This window comes from Nuphar pumila, chromosome 16, assembly GCF_984573655.1.
Source record: "Nuphar pumila chromosome 16, dmNupPumi1.hap1.1, whole genome shotgun sequence".
Lineage (NCBI taxonomy): Eukaryota > Viridiplantae > Streptophyta > Magnoliopsida > Nymphaeales > Nymphaeaceae > Nuphar > Nuphar pumila.
In genome coordinates this window covers 67,346,058-67,366,482 of record NC_143264.1, presented here as the reverse complement: position 1 = coordinate 67,366,482, position 20,425 = coordinate 67,346,058, and the positions used below count along the sequence as shown (strand labels likewise).

Below are 20,425 nucleotides of genomic sequence, written 5' to 3'. Positions count from 1 at the left end.
GTCGGGTCCAACTCAGACCCGAGTTTTTTTTTACATGAGGTCAAAAGGATGGGGTCATTTTGGTCCCACCACCCCTCCCTCTTTCTCTGCTCTCCCGAAACCCAAGAGACCCTTCCTTCTCTTTGCTCTCCCGAAACCATCATCCTCCTCGTCGGCAGAAGAAGGGGAGAGAGAGAGAGAGAGGGTTACACCCTCCCCCTTTTATAACTTGGTTTCGTTGACCAGGTTTGGACAAGTCCAAACCTGGCCAACGAGGCTAAACAACATTTTTTTTTTCAAAACTGGACCCAACTCGGATCCCATGTTCTCATGATTCAGACCTAAACTCTCTCTCTCTGTATAATATATATATATATATATATATATATATATATATATATATATATATATTATACATTGCCTTGTCGTACCCTCATTTTTTGAAATTGCCTTGTCGTACCCTCTCTACCCGCATCCGTACCCGTACCCAGGTGACATAGTCCTTTGGTCTTCTGTAGATACATATTCAGATTATTAGTTTGATGATTGCTTCCTTCTTTTTGTATTCATTTGCACTTTAGATGACTTGTGGTGATTACATATCCTTTTTTGGATTAAACTTGGGCCTCATTTAGCATTTTTTTCATGGTTTTCTAAAGGTCCATCAAAGTTTGTATTTGGGGTTTCTGGAGTTCTTTATCATGCACTTTTGCAATGTGGATTGAGAATTTGAAATGAATATGGATTTAAGATATCTTCCTGTTATGGAGGAACTTAGGTCTCTTTCTAGCACTTTATTCATGCTTTTTCTAAAAGTCAAGCCACAATTTTGCTTGGGTTTGCTCTGGTTCACAAGCATGTGCAGCTTCTATTAGATACCTTTGCAATAATGATTGACATTTGCCTTCGATGCAGAAAACATTTGGGTTGATTTTGATTGGGTATATTTGCCCTTGGGTTGAACTTGATGGATGATATTTGCTTTCATATCCAAGTGACTGTTGCTGATCTGTCACATAGGTGCGGGTGCGGATGCGGCACTTTAAAAAAACTTGGGTGCGGAGAGGGTATATATAATTTTTAACAGTTTTAAGTTAACATTACGTGTATGTGTGTGCATTTATGTATTTGTATATATAATATAGATAAAACTTGACTTGGTTAGGGCTAACTGAATATACTTTTGGACAGAAATGGACCTCAGTGTGGTTGACTTCACCTGACATGAAGGAAGCCGTGTCCAAGTGTCACACCCGCATGGGTGCGGGGGCGACGGGGTGCGGTTCCCTGTTAGAAGAGTCTGTGTTACATAGTTGCTGATGCAACCTTCAGGTCCATTATTATGAAGTTAGTGTATGTGTTAGGTGTGTCTGGAGAACAGTGATGCTTGCTTTGCTTCGGTGTTCTATAACAGTTGTTCATATGAAAAATGAGAAGGCGAAGTGAAGTAAAAGTAGAAATCAAGCATCTCATAGCTTTAAGGCTCTTATGTTTACTTTGCTTCCGAGGAAAATGTAGTGCTGGATTTGAGATTGTAAGTCTAAGAAAGTCATAAGCAAGGCAATATATGACACATATATGATTAATTTTACGCCAAGTTGAATGCAAAATAAGGAATCAAAGATATGTATGAAGTTGCCAAGATCGGCTGCAGGAAAAATAGGGATCTCGACGGCACAAGGTTTATTAGAAACAAACCAAAAAGGTTCATGTGAAAGTTGATCAAGTTAAACGTAAAAGGAAGTATTTTTGTAACTTGTTAAATCAAAGATGGAACCGATAACATGGACGAAGAGGGTGACCCTTATAAGGGAATATCCAATAGAGTTAGTAGTAACAAAGATGGGAAAGAGTCCCACATTAGGACTTGGTGGTTTGGCCTGGTAATAGGTGTTAAGTTGTATATATGCATGTATATATATACATACATATATATTTTATGTTGATGTAATAGGTAATACCCATTAGGGATATTTTGGTCCTTTCATAGGTATGTAATAGGCTGTACCCATTAGGGGCACATTGGTCTTTTAATATTTTCCTTTTATTTATTTTTCTGTTTTGTTTTTTTTTTACCTTTTGTATAGGGCTTTTATATAAAAAGCCACATATAGTCATTGGGAGCTCCCAACGGCTCTATGTGGGCCTATATGTGTATATAAAGGGGTGATACCCCTTGTAATAGGTAATACCCATTAGGGATATTTTGGTCCGTTCACAGGTATGTAATAGGCTGTACCCATTAGGAACACATTGGTCTTTTAATATTTTCCTTTTATTTATTTTTCTGTTTTGTTTTTTTTTTGACCTTTTGTATAGGGCTTTTATATAAAAAGCCACATATAGTCATTGGGAGCTCCCAATGGCTCTATGTGGGCTTATATGTGTACATAAAGGGGTGATACCCCTTGGATGGGTTTAGCTTTTCTCAAGCACCCTCACTCTCAATAATATTTATATTTTTACTTGTGTGTTTGCCAATTAGTGGGTTGTGTGTGCTTGTGTATTGACCCATAAGTGGTCCTTGTTCTTGATCTCTTGTAAGCCCGTAAGAGGCATTCTGTTGTACTGTTTTTTCTTCTTTTTCATTACATAGTTTTAGAGTTTAGGTGCTCCTGATTGTAATTTGTATTTGGAGATAGCGTGGTGAACCGTGAAGATCGAAGGAGTGCCGAATTGTTGCTTTGGGAAGCGTTCCATCAACCTCTTCAACTCTTTTCTTATCTCTCTTTCTAGTTTTTTCCTCTTTGCTTCGATGACCGACAAAGAAGTTGTAACCGTTGTTCCCATCAAATTTGATGGGGCCAACTATAACATGTGGCCAGTGCGATAACTAGAATCCGGAAAGAATTGTGGCACTTGGTTGATGGTTTTACTTCGGAACCTCAACCTATCCTTATCAAAGTTGTTATGGGAGAAGATGGTACATCTAAACAAGAGATCCTTAAAAAAATGAGAGAGATAAAGCTCTCTTGGATTACAAAATAACTATAAGTTATGAAAAGTCATGCTAAAGTACTTTCTCTCTTCATGAAAAGTATGTGTGAGGAGCCATGTAAGAATATCTTGAAATTTGAAAGACTGGATGAGGCTTGGACCTTTATCAAACAAACATATACCCAAAAGAAGCCGTTTATAAATGGAAAATATGTAACAAGATTCATAAGTGTATGCAAGGTGACAAAAGTGTGCGTGAATACTATGGATCCTCAAAAAAACTTTGGGACCAAATGACGAAATTGAAGCCTATTTGGGACACACCCAATGATGCTCGTCAAAAGAAGAAACAAATCTTAGAAGAAAAGTTTTTTCAATTTATGCAAGGATTTAAACTTGAATTCAAACATGTGAAGGCTGAAATGAAATGGGGATCTTCGAAACACGAGCTTAGATTCACAAGGGCAAGTGTCAAGAATGACACTAAAGCATAACCCTTAAAAAGGGTATAACTGGAAACAAAATAAAAATAAAAATAAAAATGTATTCTTTATTGATATGAAAAACCAATTGCTTAAGAAGCATTGGAATACAAGAGGGGCTGCACCCCTTTATATACACAACTGAAAGAGGACTCAATAGAGCTGTTGGACTGTGTCAGTTCAACAGCTCTATTGCTAGTCAAGTCTGGACAGGACTTGACTAGCAACCGTCATTCTATTTCAAACTGAACTAGATGACATGAAGACAAAAAATAAAAATAAAGGAAAAAAATTACAGAAAAGAAAGAAATGAAAAATATATATATATATATATATAATAATAATATAATATTATTATATATATGTACAATTTTACATTTTAACAAAGGCCACCATCACTCATTGTGAGAAAGATGAGCCTCCACCTCTTCATGAAATATTGGCCGAAGTATGTATGGAAGAGACTCGACTGAAATGATGCTCATCAAAGGAAGAAACAAATCTTAGAAGAGCAATTTTTTCAATTTATGCAAGGCTTTAAACCCGAATTTGAACATGTGAAGGTCACCATTACTCATCGTGAGAAAGATGAGCCTCCACCTCTTCATGAAATATTGGTCGAAGTATGTATAGAAGAGACTCTACTGAAGACCATGACCGAGTCCAAGGAACCTGAAGTTAATGTGTTGGCACTTCAAGGACCCAGTGCCATCACTAATACCTACAAGCCTCCTCACTTCACAAGACCCAATTTTTAAGAGGCAACATAATGATGAAGGAAGGAAGAAGATCATATGCTATATTTGCAGAAAATCGGGGCACATTAAGCCTTATTGCTCCAAATTTAAAGGAAAGGATTAGCGAAGAGTGGCAAGCGTAGAAAATTCATACGAGGATAATAATGAAGCCAATAGAGATTCCAAATCCGTTCGAACCATGTTGTTATCCCAATTAGTGGAAGCCCTACAACCGCTTTTCAAGGGTAATCCCTATGTCACATAGACACGGTTACTGAGCATCCGTACCCATGTTGACATGGGTACCGGTACCTAGGAGTATCAACAGGTCAGGTTTACCCGAACCCGACCCGAACTAGACCCTATAGGGTTTGGGTATGGTGATAAATAAGAAGACCCGATTAAGACTTGGGTCCGGACCCAAAGGTTTGATTAATACATGGACCCAGGTATAGTTTGTGAAATTTTACCAGACTCAGACTTAGACCTGACCCGAGTTCCGATTAAGACTTGCAAATTTTCAATGTAAAAATGATAAAAAATATGGTTTTACCTGGTATGGTCCGGTTTGGTTCATGTAGTTCTTATCGGTTTCGGGTATGGTTTTTCTTATAGTGGACTTGATTAGACCCAGGTTCGGGCCTGATAGCATACCAGGAAATCGGGCCCAAGTCTGGTTCCACCTGGGTTTGAACCAAACCCGACCTGTTGACACTCCTACCGGTACCAGACGAGCATGGGTGCATGCTGGTCCGGATAGGGTTGGGTCGAATTCTGACCCAAACCATTTTTTTTATGTCGGTGAAAGGTAGGGAGGAAGAAGAAAGAATGAGGAAGAGAGGAAGAAGGAAAGGAAGAAGAGGAAAAAAAGAAAGAAAGAGAAGGAAGAAGAAGCCAAAAGAGGAGGAGAGGGAAGAAGAAAGAGAAAGAGGAGGAGAAGGAAGAAGAAGATGAAAGAGGAACAAGAAGAGGAGGAGAAGGAATAAGAAGACGAAAGAAGAAGAGAAGGAGAGAGAACATACCTTCTTCGACCTCCTTCTTCCAATCTGCCCGAGAGAGAGAGAGAGAGAGAGAGAGAGAGAGAGAGAGAGAGAGAGAGAGAGAGAGAGAGAGAGAGAGAGTTTGGGTGTGGATCGTATGTAGATCCAGACCCAAACTCTTTCCTCTCTTATATATATATTTGTGTCCTAGTACAAGCATTTTTTAAAAATTGCCACATCGTACCCTTCATACCCATAGCCGTACCCACGTGACATAGTTCATCTTGACTGCACAAGGTTTATTAGAAACAAACCAAAAAGGTTCATGTGAAAGTTAATCAAGTTAAACGTAAAAGGAAGTATTTTTGTAACTTGTTAAATCAAAGATGGAACCGATAACATGGACGAAGTGGGTGACCCTTATAAGGGAATATCCAATAGAGTTAGTAGTAACAAAGATGGGAAAGAGTCCCACATTAGGACTTGGTGGTTTGGCCTGGTAATAGGTGTTAAGTTGTATATATGCATGTATATATTATATACATACATATATATATATATATATATTTTATGTTGATGTAATTGGTAATACCCATTAAAGGTATTTTGTTCCTTTCACAGATATTTAATAGGCTGTGCCCATTAGCGGCACATTGGTCTTTTAGTATTTTTTTCTTTTATTAATTTTTCTGTTTTGGTTTTTTACCTTTTGTGTAGGGATTTTATGTAAAAAGCCACATATAATCGTTGGGTTGCTCCCAATGGCTATATTTATAGTCGTTGGGATGCTCCCAACGGCTCTATGTGGGCCTGTGTTTATCTTGGATGGGTTTAGCTTTTCTCAATCACCCTCACTCTCAATAATATTCATATTTTTACTTGTGTGTTTGCCCCTTAGTGGGTTGTGTATTGACCCATAAGTGGTCCTTGTGCTTGAGCTCTTGCAAGCCCATAAGAGGCATTCTATTGTATTGTTTTTCCCTCTTTTATTACAATAGGTTCGATCTGCTTCAGATCTGGGGACAATTAAAATCATGGCTTATTCTTTTTTTAGAACTTTGTTGAAATCTATTTCCAGTCGTATATCTAGTTCCACAAGACAAGATTTCAGTGAACTTATATATTAGTGATCTCATTTTAGACTAAAGTACATGGATGTGTATCTGTAGTGAAATATCCATTAAGATCAAGTTATTCTATAAATGATTTAAGAGAGAAATGCCTATTCCACACTACCTCCTTATTCTCTTCATTGAAGAGAGGACGGTTTTGGTTTTATTATGAATTGAGTTTTTCCATTATTCATATACTATTTTATATTATATATTGTTTATTTGACTCGCTATACCACCTGACACTGTTGGAAAATGATTGACAACTGAACTTGTACTTCAGTGTGGCACCTATTGGTATAAAATTATGCACCATCTGTCCTAGCAATAGGTTATGAAATAGTCCTGATTATGAAATAATAGTTAAAGTTTGTTTTGTGTAGCACCATTAGATGTATAGGCTGTCTAGTGGTGATGTATAGGCAGATGTTGGAGAACAATTTTAGAATAAGCTTATAAAGTTTAATTTAACAACGAAAGTTGGTGCTGTTTTCGCCCTTGGTTCAACCCAAAGATGCTACCTTGAACTGTATCTTGACTTTATTGTGGATCATTCAAATTGGCATTTTGATATCACGAAAAAAGAACTCTTGCTTTTAATAACTCAGGCTGATTAGTTTTTACCCCAGACAAAATCTTAGAGGAGCCAAGCAATATTTACTGGCTTTTATGTGCTCATTTTTTGCAGAATCAGGATTCCCTTGATTTATTATTATAACATAATCTGATCAAGGGTCTGTTCTTGACATTTTCATTCTGGAACCAGCACAAAAATTCCTCTTATCTTTACATGCTGCCTGCCTGGTTTTGTTATTATTATTGTTGTTTCCTGTGACTGAGACTTCTGATTTCATATGGCGGATTTGGCCAGTTTCGCAGAAGCTCTTGATATGCAACCCCCTGTGATGCCAGAGGATGGTCATACAACTAGGGTAACCACAGGAGAAGATGTTGGATCATCAGCTAGTACAAAAGAGTCATCTGCCCTAGAACCTGTATGGGATGACGATGATACCAAAGCCTTCTATGAATGCTTGCCTGATCTCAGGTATTAGCAGAAACAAGTTTCTTTACTTACTTTAATCGCATGATAAATTTTGGCTCAGCTGGACTTAGTTTAAGTACCTCTAGCCTTATCTGATCAAACTTTACATATAAATGGATCAAATCTTTACTGGAGTAAGTCTGTGATTTGGTTTTGCGTTTTAGAAATCACACCAAATTTGACTGGTTACATTATTGGCTGAGTTTGGTGTGGTTCTTTGGATTTTCAACCCAAACATATGAGATTCACGTCCTTTCCAAATTTTTTGCCGAAGCTAGTTGTTGCTTATCAAATTTTCTTGCTGTATGTCCAGAGCATTTGTTCCTGCTGTCTTATTGGGAGAAGCTGAGCCTAAAACAAGTGAGCGATCGACAAAGCCACAAGAGCAGCAAACGGTAGTGACTGTCGCATCAGACTGATTTAGTCCCTTAATAATTTTGATGATGCTCTTTAAGTTTTTAACATATATTGGTTAAAAGAGGTCGGGGTAGGCCTAGGAAGACATGGATGGAGATGATAGGAAAGGATTTGAATGCTTTGAACCTCACCGAGGACATGGCATTGGATAGAAATGATTGGAGGAGAAGGATTCATGTGGAAGACCCAAAATGATTTTCTTTTTTGGTTCATATCGCCGACCCCAATTGTTTTGGGATGAAGGCGTAGTTGTTGTTGTTGTTTGTCTTTAAGTTTTTAACATGCTTGAATGTTAGATACTGTTTGTGGCATTGGATGTGATTCATTCCATATGTTGGTTTTCTACGTTAATCTGTACAACTGCTGAGTTTCTTGTTCTGAATTTGAAGGATTTGGCATCCGACCTGGACCAGGGACTTGCAATACAAGAAAACATGGAGGTCTCTGTGGATTTGGAAGCTGTGCAGGGAGTGAAGGTGGATGAGAAAGGTAAGGAAGAGAAGGATAAGGACAAGAATAAAGATGACAAGGAGAAGTCCAAAGAAAATATGACTGAGAGAAAAGGTGAAAGTGAGAAAGACAGAGTGAAAGGCCTTGATGTTACAAGTCTGGACAGTCTATTGCAGAGGCTTCCTGGTTGCGTGAGCCGTGATCTTATTGATCAATTGACAGTAGCTACCACAAACTTGCATCTCTTTACATACGTGTTTATCAATAATCATTTGCGCACATTAATACTAAATTTTTGCTGTTTCAGGTAGAATTTTGCTACTTAAATTCCAAGTCAAACAGAAAAAAGCTTGTGCGGGCATTATTCAATGTTCCACGAACCTCACTAGAGCTGCTTCCGTACTATTCTCGCATGTTAGCAACACTGTCAACATGCATGAAGGATGTCTCGTCCATGCTTTTGCAGCTTTTGGAAGAGGAATTCAGTTTTCTGATAAATAAAAAGGTCTTTAAATAACTTTAAGACATTTTTTTTTGTTGGAACTTGATTCTATCAATTTATGTTTTACCAATTTACTGTTGGATGGGATGATCGTGTTTTCTTCGCATTTGGCTGTTATTTGTTTTATTCTTTTAGGTAATGTATATGTTTTGTCATTTCACATTCTACGATATCTTTTTTTGCTCGAGTGCCTGTGCATGTGCATCTTTTGATGAATTATGGGAAGTTTGAACGGAATTCTCTAGATTGTAAATAATAGCAAGTAGGAAAGAAGAATCTTGCTTTGCATGGAGACATGGTAGAGGAATCTTGGTTCCATCATTGTTTTTCCAATCTGATGGTAGGATTTTTGTTTTCGTGGATATCTAGAAATTGCTTCAATTTTGCTTGAACCTCAAATAATTGGAATTTTGAGACTTGTATCCAGAGAATGGTTTTTGAAGAATTTTTGCATGCTTTTGATAAAGACTACTAGTTTCTGAGAAGGCTTAGAAAAAATTATGCAAATGGTCAATATCTCTTGGAAATGTGATTTTGATTCTATATAAAATGTAGTTTTTGGAAAAATTTTCAAGTGGCTATGATAAAAAGTTAGTCATTGATGGTTCCAGATGGCAAAAATGAATGTGGAATGTTGGAGAGGAGAGGAAATAAATGGAAAAAATAGGAAACTATGAATAAAATAAAATAAAATGGTTTTTGTCAACAGAAACTGTGAAAATTAAAATAACTGTGAAAAATAAACTAAAAGGAAGCTCAAAATTCTTGTCAATATTTATTATTTAAAAAGTACTGTTTCTCTTTATGTAATTGCCTCTGTACTTTTAGCTGATATCCTTGTCATCCTTTTTTAATAAAGTTTCTGTGTGCAATCTTTCAACACACAAAGACAGACATATATTATTTAACACCAATTTGCATTTATGCATGTGCATGTGTATGATTGCTTGTGCCTGTTTATTTATTATATTTCCACATTTCATTCAGAGGTGGTCTAAATGCACACTCGAAGATAGATGTGCTTGCGTGTGTTCTCCAGTGCATACAAATGTACATGTACTATACAATGATTGATAACTGAAGTAATTCCAAATGATTTGTGCATTATGCCAAAAGTGAAGGTGTTAAATTGCTTCTGTTAGGTATTTTTCTTGATGTTGTTTAACCTTTTTTCCTCCTTTTTCTACTTTGCTGCTTCAGGATCAAATGAATATTGAGACAAAGATAAGAAACATAAGGTTTATTGGGGAGCTAGCAAAATTTCGAATTGCTCCTCCAGCACTTGTTTTCAGCTGTTTGAAGGTTGGTATACTTCATCTGTTCCATATTTATGAAAATTGTACGTATTTTGGTTGACTTGCACCTTGTGGATTTTTTTTCTATACTTAATCTTTAAGTATGTTAGTTGGAAGAAATTGGTGTTTGTGATTTTACATGCAAAGCTTTGTAATAGGGATATCTTTTTGAAGGGCCTTTTTCTTCTACCAATAGTATCATCATTTTTCGTGCATTTGGGATAGCAAATTTTTTGCATATTAACTTAAGAAAATGGTGCCATATACCGGTTTGTCGGTTCTAGTGGGTGTTTGTCTGTCTGCGGGTGTTTGTGAATGTACCTATTTGATAGAACTTTTCTTGCACCATCTCTATGCTACGAATAGGCTTAATACTTTTCTCACATCATTGTCAGTAAAACGTGTACAGGTTCACTTAGTGAATACTGGCCCTTAGTTTGCATGCTTTTCTGTGATGCCAATACATGCATGCTTGCATTGGTGTGCACGTGCCTATGTCACATGGATACGGCTGCAGATACGGGGATATGGCCATTTTTATGAAGTTTTCATATGATTAGTATATAAATGGGATATGGTATGGGAGCCAAAATGGAGTATCCGTGTGACATAGGCACGTGGTTTCTCAGCCTTATGCAAAGGAGTCTTTTGTGGAAGTTTTATTGGATTTGCATTCCTACAAATGCAGGCTTATCCTTCTGCACCTTTGCAAGTACACTTGAACAGTATTATTCTGCTTGCATCTCTTTACTGGAACTTGGCAAAATTTTCTTTCTGAATTGGGACAGCTCACAGTAATAATGTTATACTTTAGAACTTGTCTGAATTATCATATTTCTGAGCAAGAGATTAGGAGAAAAACTGCTAGTTGTTTATCTCATTTGTAAGATTCAGACACAAAGTCTTATATGATACAAGCATGTGACTCAAAATTACAGGAAAATATCCACAAATTGTGATGTTCATTGTCAAATGTGAAGCAATGAAAGGAGGAAGTACCCTTTTTTGTCTGCCTGCAGTATATAATGTAACATTCTTGCTAAATTCATGATGCATGACAAATTATTTGAGATGGAGAAAAAAGAGTTGAAATAATGTAACCCTTTTTCCTTTTTAGGATTAGTGTTGGGGTTTGGAAAGAGCTTACAGTACAAAAAAAAATAGAAATCATGGAACTTACAATAAGTTTAAAGGGAATTAGCCAGGCCCTTCTTTAAAGGCATATGGTAAAGCGTGCAAGAAATGTAGTGTGAAGCAGTGTTATCAGTATCATATCATATCGTACGATACGGCATATCACAGTATCGCTGGCCCATGCGATACAGTATACCCCCCTGAATCTTTAATGTGATATGATATGATATTCAGTTACTTCAAATTTATTTTATTTTTGTATTATGTGATTGTTATCATTTGTTTACTCAAAACCTTTTTCTTTTGTTTGTTGTCTAATGTGACTCTTTAATAGTAAACCTTTTGTTTTTGTTAGTTAGTTTGATATCGTTTCACATGTTATAGTAGTACATGTGTATGTTTAATTCTTCATAATGCTTAAATTTATTTTTTTTCTATTTTTTATTTTATTCCATTTTTTGATTTTTGGAAAAAAAATTCTGATCTTTTTGTGTATTTTTTATTTTTTGTAATTTTTAAAATAGGTTTTTTCTGTATATTAGGATTTGATACGTTACAATACACCCGTATTGCCAGCCCTTCCGATATGGGTTCCGATACGATAATTACAACATTGGTGTGAAGTGGATAACCTTCTTTGAGGGCCTCTTGTTTCATGTGCAGTAGTGACAGAAGTACCCTTGATTAATAACATATTGTTTTATGAGTGTGAAGACATCCCTACCTTATGAAGAAATATATATATATATATATATACATGTGTGTGTACTTATATATATATATTTTGTTGTGTACATTTTTGTAATCGGTAATGCCCTATAGGGGTATTTTAGCCTTGTTGGTTGAAAACTATCTCCTGATCATGTATTGGTGATAGCATGGTGTAAATTGAAATTGAAAGTAAAGCACCACAGAGGAGAGAGAATCTGGTGCTTAGAGCTCTTCTATTCATTTTTTGTTGTGTAGTAAATTAAGGTTATCTTTTTAAGGTCGGCACAACACCTTCATGAAATAATTCTTTATTACAAAAAGCTGTGGCCTGGTGGAGGATGAGAAATAAATAATGCATAATGGTGGCATGCATATGGCTAAGGTCTGGAGAAGAAGATGATGAATTGATGATCACCAAACTTGCCTCTTTACTGGAGATATTGACCTAATATTGATGTAATTGTTAGAAACTGGTACTCCAATGTAAATCACAAGAGGGAGAGGAATAGAAGGGGAGAGAGGCATCGGTGGTTGCAGACAAAATCCAAAAATTAGGGTCTGCGTTTCTTTTCATTCAATATATACACAGACATGTTAATGAGCATGTGAAAATAAGACTAAACAGATTGGGTCTGGATCCTGAGATGCAAACCCAATCGTGACATCTTTTGACCCTCCCTCAAGTTGTACATGGTTTTGAACCATGAACAACTTGCCTTTTAACATCCAAAATATGTCCTTGATAAGTCCTTTTGTAAACAAGTCAGCAACTTGATCAACAATCCCAATGTATTCTGGTTCAATTTCCTTTTCTTCGACCTTCTGTCTTACAAAATGTTGATCAATTTCAATATGCTTGGCACGACTGTGGTAGATAGGATTGAATGACATGTTGTTGGCACTTTGATTATCACACAAGAGAACTCTTTTAGAAATTGATTCTCCAACTTCTGTCAAGAGGTGTCTGACCTAGAGTTACCAGTCAAGGAAGCGGGAGCGGGAAGCGGGAAGCGAGGCACTTTCAAAAATTTAGGAAGCGGGGAAGCGTAGGACCACTTAGAAGAAAATTATGAACCGTCTCGGAAGCGACTTAGGAAGCGAACCAGAAGCGACCTAAGAAGCGAACCGGAAGCGAGGGGGAAGCGAAAAAAAATGGGGGAAGCGAGGGGGAAGCGTGTTTCCTATAATTCCCCCAAAAAAGGAAGCGCTCTTCCCAAAAAAGGAGGACGCTTCCTCACGCATTTGGAAGCGCGACGTTTTGCGCTTTCGAAGCACGTATCGGGGAAGCACGCTTCCCCATACGCCTAGGCGCTTCTGGCAACTCTGGTCTGACCCATGTTACTTCGGCTGTAGCAACCGCCATTGATCTATATTCAGCTTCTGTGCTCGACCTGGCTATGGCCTTTTGTTTCCTACGTCTCCTGGAGACGAGATTTAGACCAATGAAAACATAGTATCCTGAGACTGATCTATGCTCATCTGGATCTTCTGCCCATTCTGCATCTGTGTAAGTAAGAAGTTCATGCATGCAATGGTTATGCATACTCTTTCTGTATAGAAGTCCATCTCCAATAGTTCCCTTCAAATAACGAAGAATGTGTTTAACAGCTTCCATAAGTCCAATATGCGGTTCATGCATGAACTGAGACACCTGATTGACCGAATAGACAATGTCAGGCCGAGTGAAGGTAAGATACTGAAGCATTCCTACTACCCTGCGATATCCTGTAGGGTCCTCATACAAATCTCCATCTTGGGAATTGAGTCTCTGATGAAGTAGCAATCTGTCGTACCTGCCTTGCTAAGAACATCAACAATATACTTATGTTGAGTGAGTGTCATGCCTTCAGGAGTCCTATCAACTTCTACTCCAAGAAAGTATCGCAGTTTACCAAGATCTTTCATCTTAAATTTACAGTTCAAAAATTCTTTGACCTGTTCAATATGTTCATTAGAGTTACCTGTAATGATAATGTCATTTACATATATTAATAACAAGGTAACTCTATCTTTGCATTTGAATATGAAAAGAGAATGGTCAAGAAGAGACCGATTAAAGCTATATTTTTCTACTTCAAGGGAGAAACTGTCAAACCAAGATCGAGATGCCTGCTTCAGACCATATATAGCTCTCTTTAACCTGCATACATATTCTTTGGAATTCCCTTCGGCATACCCAGTGGGTTGCTCCATGTATACTTCCTCCTTTAGAGTTCCATGGAGAAATGCATTTTTTACATCCAGTTGACTGAGAGTCCACTGGTGCTCAACAACCAATGATAATATGATGCGGATAGTGCCCATTTTCACAACTGGACTGAAGGTCTCATCATAGTCTTGTCCTTGCTCATGTGTAAAGCATTTGATAACCAATCTAGCCTTGTATCGCTCGATAGTACCATCATTTTGAACCAACCACATTTCGATTGTGTGGTTTGTGGACGATATCCCAAGTGCCACACTCATGAAGAGCCTCAATTTCTTCGTTCATAGCTTCAATCCATCTTTTAGAATTTATTGCTTAATGAAACATGGTGGGTTGCTCTTCCTTGCCCAAAGCGGTTAAGAAAAGCCGAAAATCCAGTGAAGTTCTCATAACTAACTCACCTATCAATAGGATGTCGAGGCCGGGTAGACTTTCTGTGAACAAATGATTGAATAGAAACAAAAGGAGAATTCGACTCCTGATTAGAGCTGGGGAATATCTCCTTCTCATGTCGAGAGTAAACAATGCCTTTATACCTTTCGGGGGCCAATGATGGCTCATAGATTACACTTTCCTGAGTTCTTTGCGCAACATTAGTCACGTTTCCCTCATCTCTTTGATTACAGTCTGAAGAAAAAACATCGTCAATACTAGAAAAGAGATCTGAATTCAACCAAGGATGATAAACTTCAATTTCAGGAGTGTCAACTTTATGACCAAAATTTGATTCATCAAATACAACATTTCGGGATATTTTTGATGCGCCTGCTCACGGGATCATAACATCTGTATCCTTTGTAATCATCAGCATATCCCACAAATCTGCACTGTAAGGGCTTATCCTGAAACTTGTGTCGCATTTAACTGTCAACATGAACATAGCATACACACCCAAATACGTGCAAATCATGATAATTTAGATGCACACCATATAAGGAGACATGGGGTGATTTGTTTTCGAATATATTCATGGGCAATCAATTTATGATATAGACTGTTGTATGAAAGGCCTCTGCCCAGAAGGTAACTGAAAGATTACTATTATGCATCATGCTCATTACACTTTCCACAATATGACGATGCTTTCGTTCAACAACTCCATTCTGTTGAGGTGTATGGGGACAAGACGCCTGCCTACTTATTCCATTTGTCTGAAGGAAATTAATAAAGTCATTTGAAGAGAACTCACCCCCTCAATCACATTGGAAACAAGTAATATTTTCAGAAAATTTATTTTGAACAAAGGAATGAAAATTCTGAAACAATTTGAAAGTTTCAGATTTACTTTTCATAAAGAAGATCCATGTATATCGAGAATAGCTATCAATAAAAATAAGATGATATCTGGTGCAAGACATAGAAGGAACTGGAGTCGGACCCCAAACATCAGAACATAACATTTCAAATAGTCTTTAAGCTCTTTTATTAATGGAATGAAATTGAAGAACATGACTCTTACACTAAAGACAACTAGAACATTTCTTATTATCGACGCTTAAATCTAGACTTGACTTGGGAATAAGACTGCTTGATACAAGCTTATCAATAAAACGGCTACTGCAATGACCCAGATGGCCATGCCAAAGGTTCGACTCAATACATTAAGAAATATTAAGGACACTCTTGAAAAGGAGTGTGTACACACGACTGGGTTTGGAGATCCAAACCCAATCTGAGTTCATCCAACTAGCACTCTAATTAGCACATGTTCATTAATGTCACTAATGGCATTTTGTAATTTACATTTCTTGTATGATGGGTATTTTCGTACCCTAGTAATTGTAACAACATGTATTTATAGTGAAGCCCAATACCACAGTCGGGTGATTCATTTTGGGGAAAATCCTGCAGCTTTCTCTTCTCTCTCTCTCCCATTCGGCTGCTCTTGTGTATGAAACAGAGAACCACGATTTCTATCATGGTATCAGAGCTACAGATCCAAGCTTAAGGATCTTATTTCTTCATCCGGTAAAGTCTCTTTCCACTCACTTGTCTTTGAATCATCTCTCCTACTTGTTTCTCTGCATTTTTCTGTTTTCACTGTTTGCTGAACAACCTTCTTTCATTAGCCTACCTGTTTCTTTCTCTACATATTTCTGTTTCACTTCATCCTACATATTTCACTTCATCCTACATATTTCTGTTTTCACTGTTTCCTCTCTATTTTCTTCATGTTATCATATTTCACTGTTATCATATTTGCCTTTGAATCGTCCGGCATATTTTTGTCTCCCTTTTGACTTGTCACTGCACGTGATCTTATATGTTAACAGCACAAATACTCACGCAAGATCAGATTCACATCATTTGATCTTTGCGTGAATAGGGTCACGTTAAATATTTTTTCTTTTACAAGTTGACTGCATATCAGATTCAGATCTTGCTGTCCTGATTAACTAATATTACATTAGTTGATCTTTCTTTATCTTATTCTTTGTTTCACACTGTCTGTTTCTATCCCAGAGTTATAAATCCATATTCCCTCATATTCTGAAATTACACCCGTTAATTTTAAAGTAACGTGTCTCTTTGATCAAACTCTAATTCAGAACAAGTTCTTGGTAAATAGTTCTGGTTTTCTACCTCAGTTTTATCATTCAAAAAGGCTTGCAGCAGAATTTCTGCTATTAAGTTTCTGTTCTGATTTTCATTAGATCTCAACTGCAATTGGGTCCTTGTCGTAAAGTCATTTTCTTAATTCTTATCTCTTCTTATATTTTTGGTTTCGATAGAATATAGACTCATTTCCTCACTCTCAGTCTGGTCTTTCCTCAAACTTTCTTAGTCAACTCGTGTCTGAAAAACTCAACAATTCCAATTTTCTAACTTGGAAGCGACAAATCATTCCATTTATAAGAAGTCAGGACCTTTCTGGACATCTGGATGGCTCTGTTCCTGTTCCTTCAGAGTTCGTATCACAAGAAGCAAAGAATGGTGAGGGAGATCCTTCTATTACCTATGTCAGAAATTCAGAATATGTATCCTGGATGAAGCGAGATCAGGCGCTGGTTGCCTACATCACTTCTACATTATCACAGGAAGTGCTTGTGGCAATTCCAGATGACTGCTCTGCAATGCAATTATGGCATCGATTGGTTCAAACATATTCTCAAGTTTCTCAGGCCAGAATATTATTTTTGAAGAAAGAATTTCAAATGTTAAGAAAGGACTCCATGACCATCATGGAGTACTTGAACAAAATAAAGACCATTACAGATCAGCTGGCCATCGTGGGATGTGCAATTAGTGACAAAGATATGGTGCAACAGACTTTGAGTGGGCTGGGATCGGATTATCATATGATGGTTACTTCCTTATTGTGTTTGCCAGAGTTACCTGCTTTTGAAGATCTTCGTGCCAAACTTTTGCAGTATGAGATGACCCTAAAGGGTTTTTCTGAAGATACTCATTCTCAAGGTGGAGCACACACTGTTCTTGCCACAAGAGTTGCATATGGGCGAGGACGTGGTACATATGATTTTCGAGATAGAGGGAGTCAAGAAAGAAATGGATAAGGAAGTCGTGGAATATTACCTACACCTAATATTCATTCCAGTGGGCAAAGGCAAAGACCAATACCGACCTGTTTTCTATGCAATAAAAGGGGGCATATCAAAGCAAATTGTTGGTTCAATCCTCAAAATAAAGGTAAACGGCCAGAGACAAGCAAGGGGCCAGATAAATTGAAGAACAGTGATGAAGTGAAGGAGTTGTTACTCTCTGCTTTAGCTGAATTGAACTTAAAGCAAAATGATCAGGGCACTTGGTATGTTGATTCTGGTGCAACCACTCATGTCACGGGTGATGTTGGTAAGCTCCTAACTTGTGTTCCCTATGCTGGTAAAAATAGTATAGTCACTGGAGATGGGTCTCACCATTGTATTTCCCACATTGGAAACTCTGTCATACCTATGTCTACTTCTTCCCTTGCTCTTTCAAATGTCATTTATGCTCCGAATATCAAGAAAAATATTGTTTCTGTCTCTAAGCTTGTTGATGACATCAATGCCTTAGTTGAGTTTACTCCTTTTTCTGTTCGTGTCAAGGATCTCCACACGAGGGAAACGTTCGCTGAAGGAAAGCGACAAGGGAATATGTACGTGTTTCAAGAGAATCGTTCCACTTCGAAGCTCGCATCATCATCTTCTTCAGCTTCTTCTAAAAATGTTTTTAGCCTTTCTGAGTGTAATAAGCCAAATCTTTGGCATGGTCGTTTGGGTCATTGTAGTAGTCGTTTTATTGAAAAGCTTGTTTCTAGCAGTCTTATTCCCAAGTCAAGTCTAAATTTAAATGTTGATGATAAGAAATGTTCTAGTTGTCTTCAATGTAAGAGTCATGTTCTTCCATTTCATTCTATTAATAAAAGAGCTTCAAAGCCTTTTGAAATTATTTGTTCTGATGTTTGGGGTCCGGCTCCAGTTTCCTCCATGTCTGGCATCAGGTATTACCTCATTTTTGTTGATAGCTATTCTCGGTATACATGGATCTTCTTTATGAAATGTAAGTCTGAAACATTTAAGTTATTTCAGAATTTTCATTCCATTGTTCAAAATCAATTCTCTGATAATATCCTTTGTTTCCAATGTGATGGAGGGGGTGAATTCTCCTCAAATGACTTTACTAAATTTCTCCAGACAAACGGAATACGTAGGCAGGTGTCTTGTCCTCATACACCTCAACAGAATGGGATTGCTGAACGCAAGCATCACCATATTGTCGAGAGTGCCATGAGCATGATGCATGATAGTAATCTTCCAGTTACCTTCTGGGCAGAGGCCTTTCATTCAGCCGTTCATATCATAAATCGATTGCCCATGAATATCTTGGAAAACAAATCACCCTACCTTTCCTTACATGGTGTTCATCCAAATTATCATGATTTGCGAGTATTCGGGTGTGTATGTTATGTTCATGTTGACAGTTCAATGCGACATAAGTTTCAGGATAAGGCCTTGAAGTGCAGATTCGTGGGGTATGTTGATGATTATAAAGGGTACAAATGCTATGATCCCGTGGGCAAGCGTATCAAAATATCCAGGAATGTTGTATTTAATGAATTGAATTTTGATCACAAGGTTGACAACCTTCCTGAAATTGAAGTTTATCACCCCTGGTTGAACTCTGACCTCTTCTCTAGTGTTAATGATGTTTGTCCTTCAGAATGTAATAAAAGAGATGAGAGAAACATGTCTGATGATGTACAGACGACTCAGGAAAGTGTCATTTTCGATCCATTCTTGCCTCCCGAAAGGTATAAAGGCATTGTTTACTCTCGACGTGAGAAGGGGATTCTTCCTAATTCTAATCAAGAGATGAATTCTTCTTATGCTCCCAGAAGATCCACTCGACCCCGACATCCTATTGATAGATGGGTAAGTTATGAGAATTTCACTATGGATTTTCAACTCTTCTTAACCTCTTTAGGTAAGGAAGATCAACCCACGACTTTCTATCAAGCAACAAATTCTAAGCGATGGATTGAAGCTATGAATGAAGAAATGGAGGCTCTTCATGAATGTGGCACTTGGGAGATTGTTCCCAGACCACATGATCGAAATGTAGTTGGGTCCAAGTGGGTGTACAAAATAAAGTATAAGCCGGATGGTACTATTAAGCGATATAAGGCTAGGACTATGCCAAAGGATTCACCCAGGAGCAAGGACAAGATTACGATGAGACCTTCAGCCCGGTTGTGAAAATGGGTACTATTCGAATCATACTATCATTGGCTATTGAACATCAGTGGATTATCAGTCAACTGGATGTAAAAAATGCATTTTTACATGGAACTTTAAAAGAAGAAGTGTACATGGAACAACCCACTGGGTATGCAGAAGGGAACTCCAGAGAATATGTGTGTCGATTAAAGCGAGCTATATATGGTTTGAAGCAAGCCTCTCGATCTTGGTTTGACAGTTTTTCTCTTGAAATAGAGAAATATGGTTTTAGTCGTTCGCTTCTTGATCATTCACTTTTCATATTCAAATGTAACGACACAATTACCTTATTATTGATATATGTAGATGACATAATCATTACAGGTAGCTCTGCTGAACACATTGAGCAGGTCAAAGAACTCCTGAACCACAGGTTCAAGATGAAAGACCTTGGTAAACTGCGATATTTTCTTGGAGTAGAAGTTGACAGAACTATTGAAGGCATGACACTTACCCAACATAAGTATACCATTGATGTTCTCAGCAAAGCAGGTATGAAAGATTGCAAGCCTCTAAGCACACCCAGTGTACTTCATCAGAAACTCAGTTCTAAAGATGGCGATTTGTATGAGGATCCTACAGGATATCGCAGGATAGTGGGGATGCTTCAATATCTCACTTTTACTCGCCCTGATATTGTCTATTCAGTCAATCAGGTGTCTCAGTTTATGCATGAACCGCGTATTGGACATATGGAAGCTGTTAAACGCATTCTTCGATA

At 37.6% G+C, this 20,425-nt stretch overlaps 1 protein-coding gene across 1 annotated transcript in view; it reads left to right on the top strand.

Annotated features, from left to right (window-relative positions):
- LOC149813407 (regulator of nonsense transcripts UPF2) overlaps window positions 1–20,425 on the top strand; it is a 67,164-nt gene that overhangs the window by 22,713 nt on the left and 24,026 nt on the right. The window contains exons 8-12 of the mRNA XM_089992132.1: window positions 7,099–7,275; window positions 7,586–7,667; window positions 8,079–8,360; window positions 8,447–8,644; window positions 9,842–9,943. Coding sequence (XP_089848258.1) covers window positions 7,099–7,275; window positions 7,586–7,667; window positions 8,079–8,360; window positions 8,447–8,644; window positions 9,842–9,943 — 841 coding nt within the window. The remainder of the gene's footprint in view (window positions 1–7,098; window positions 7,276–7,585; window positions 7,668–8,078; window positions 8,361–8,446; window positions 8,645–9,841; window positions 9,944–20,425) is intronic.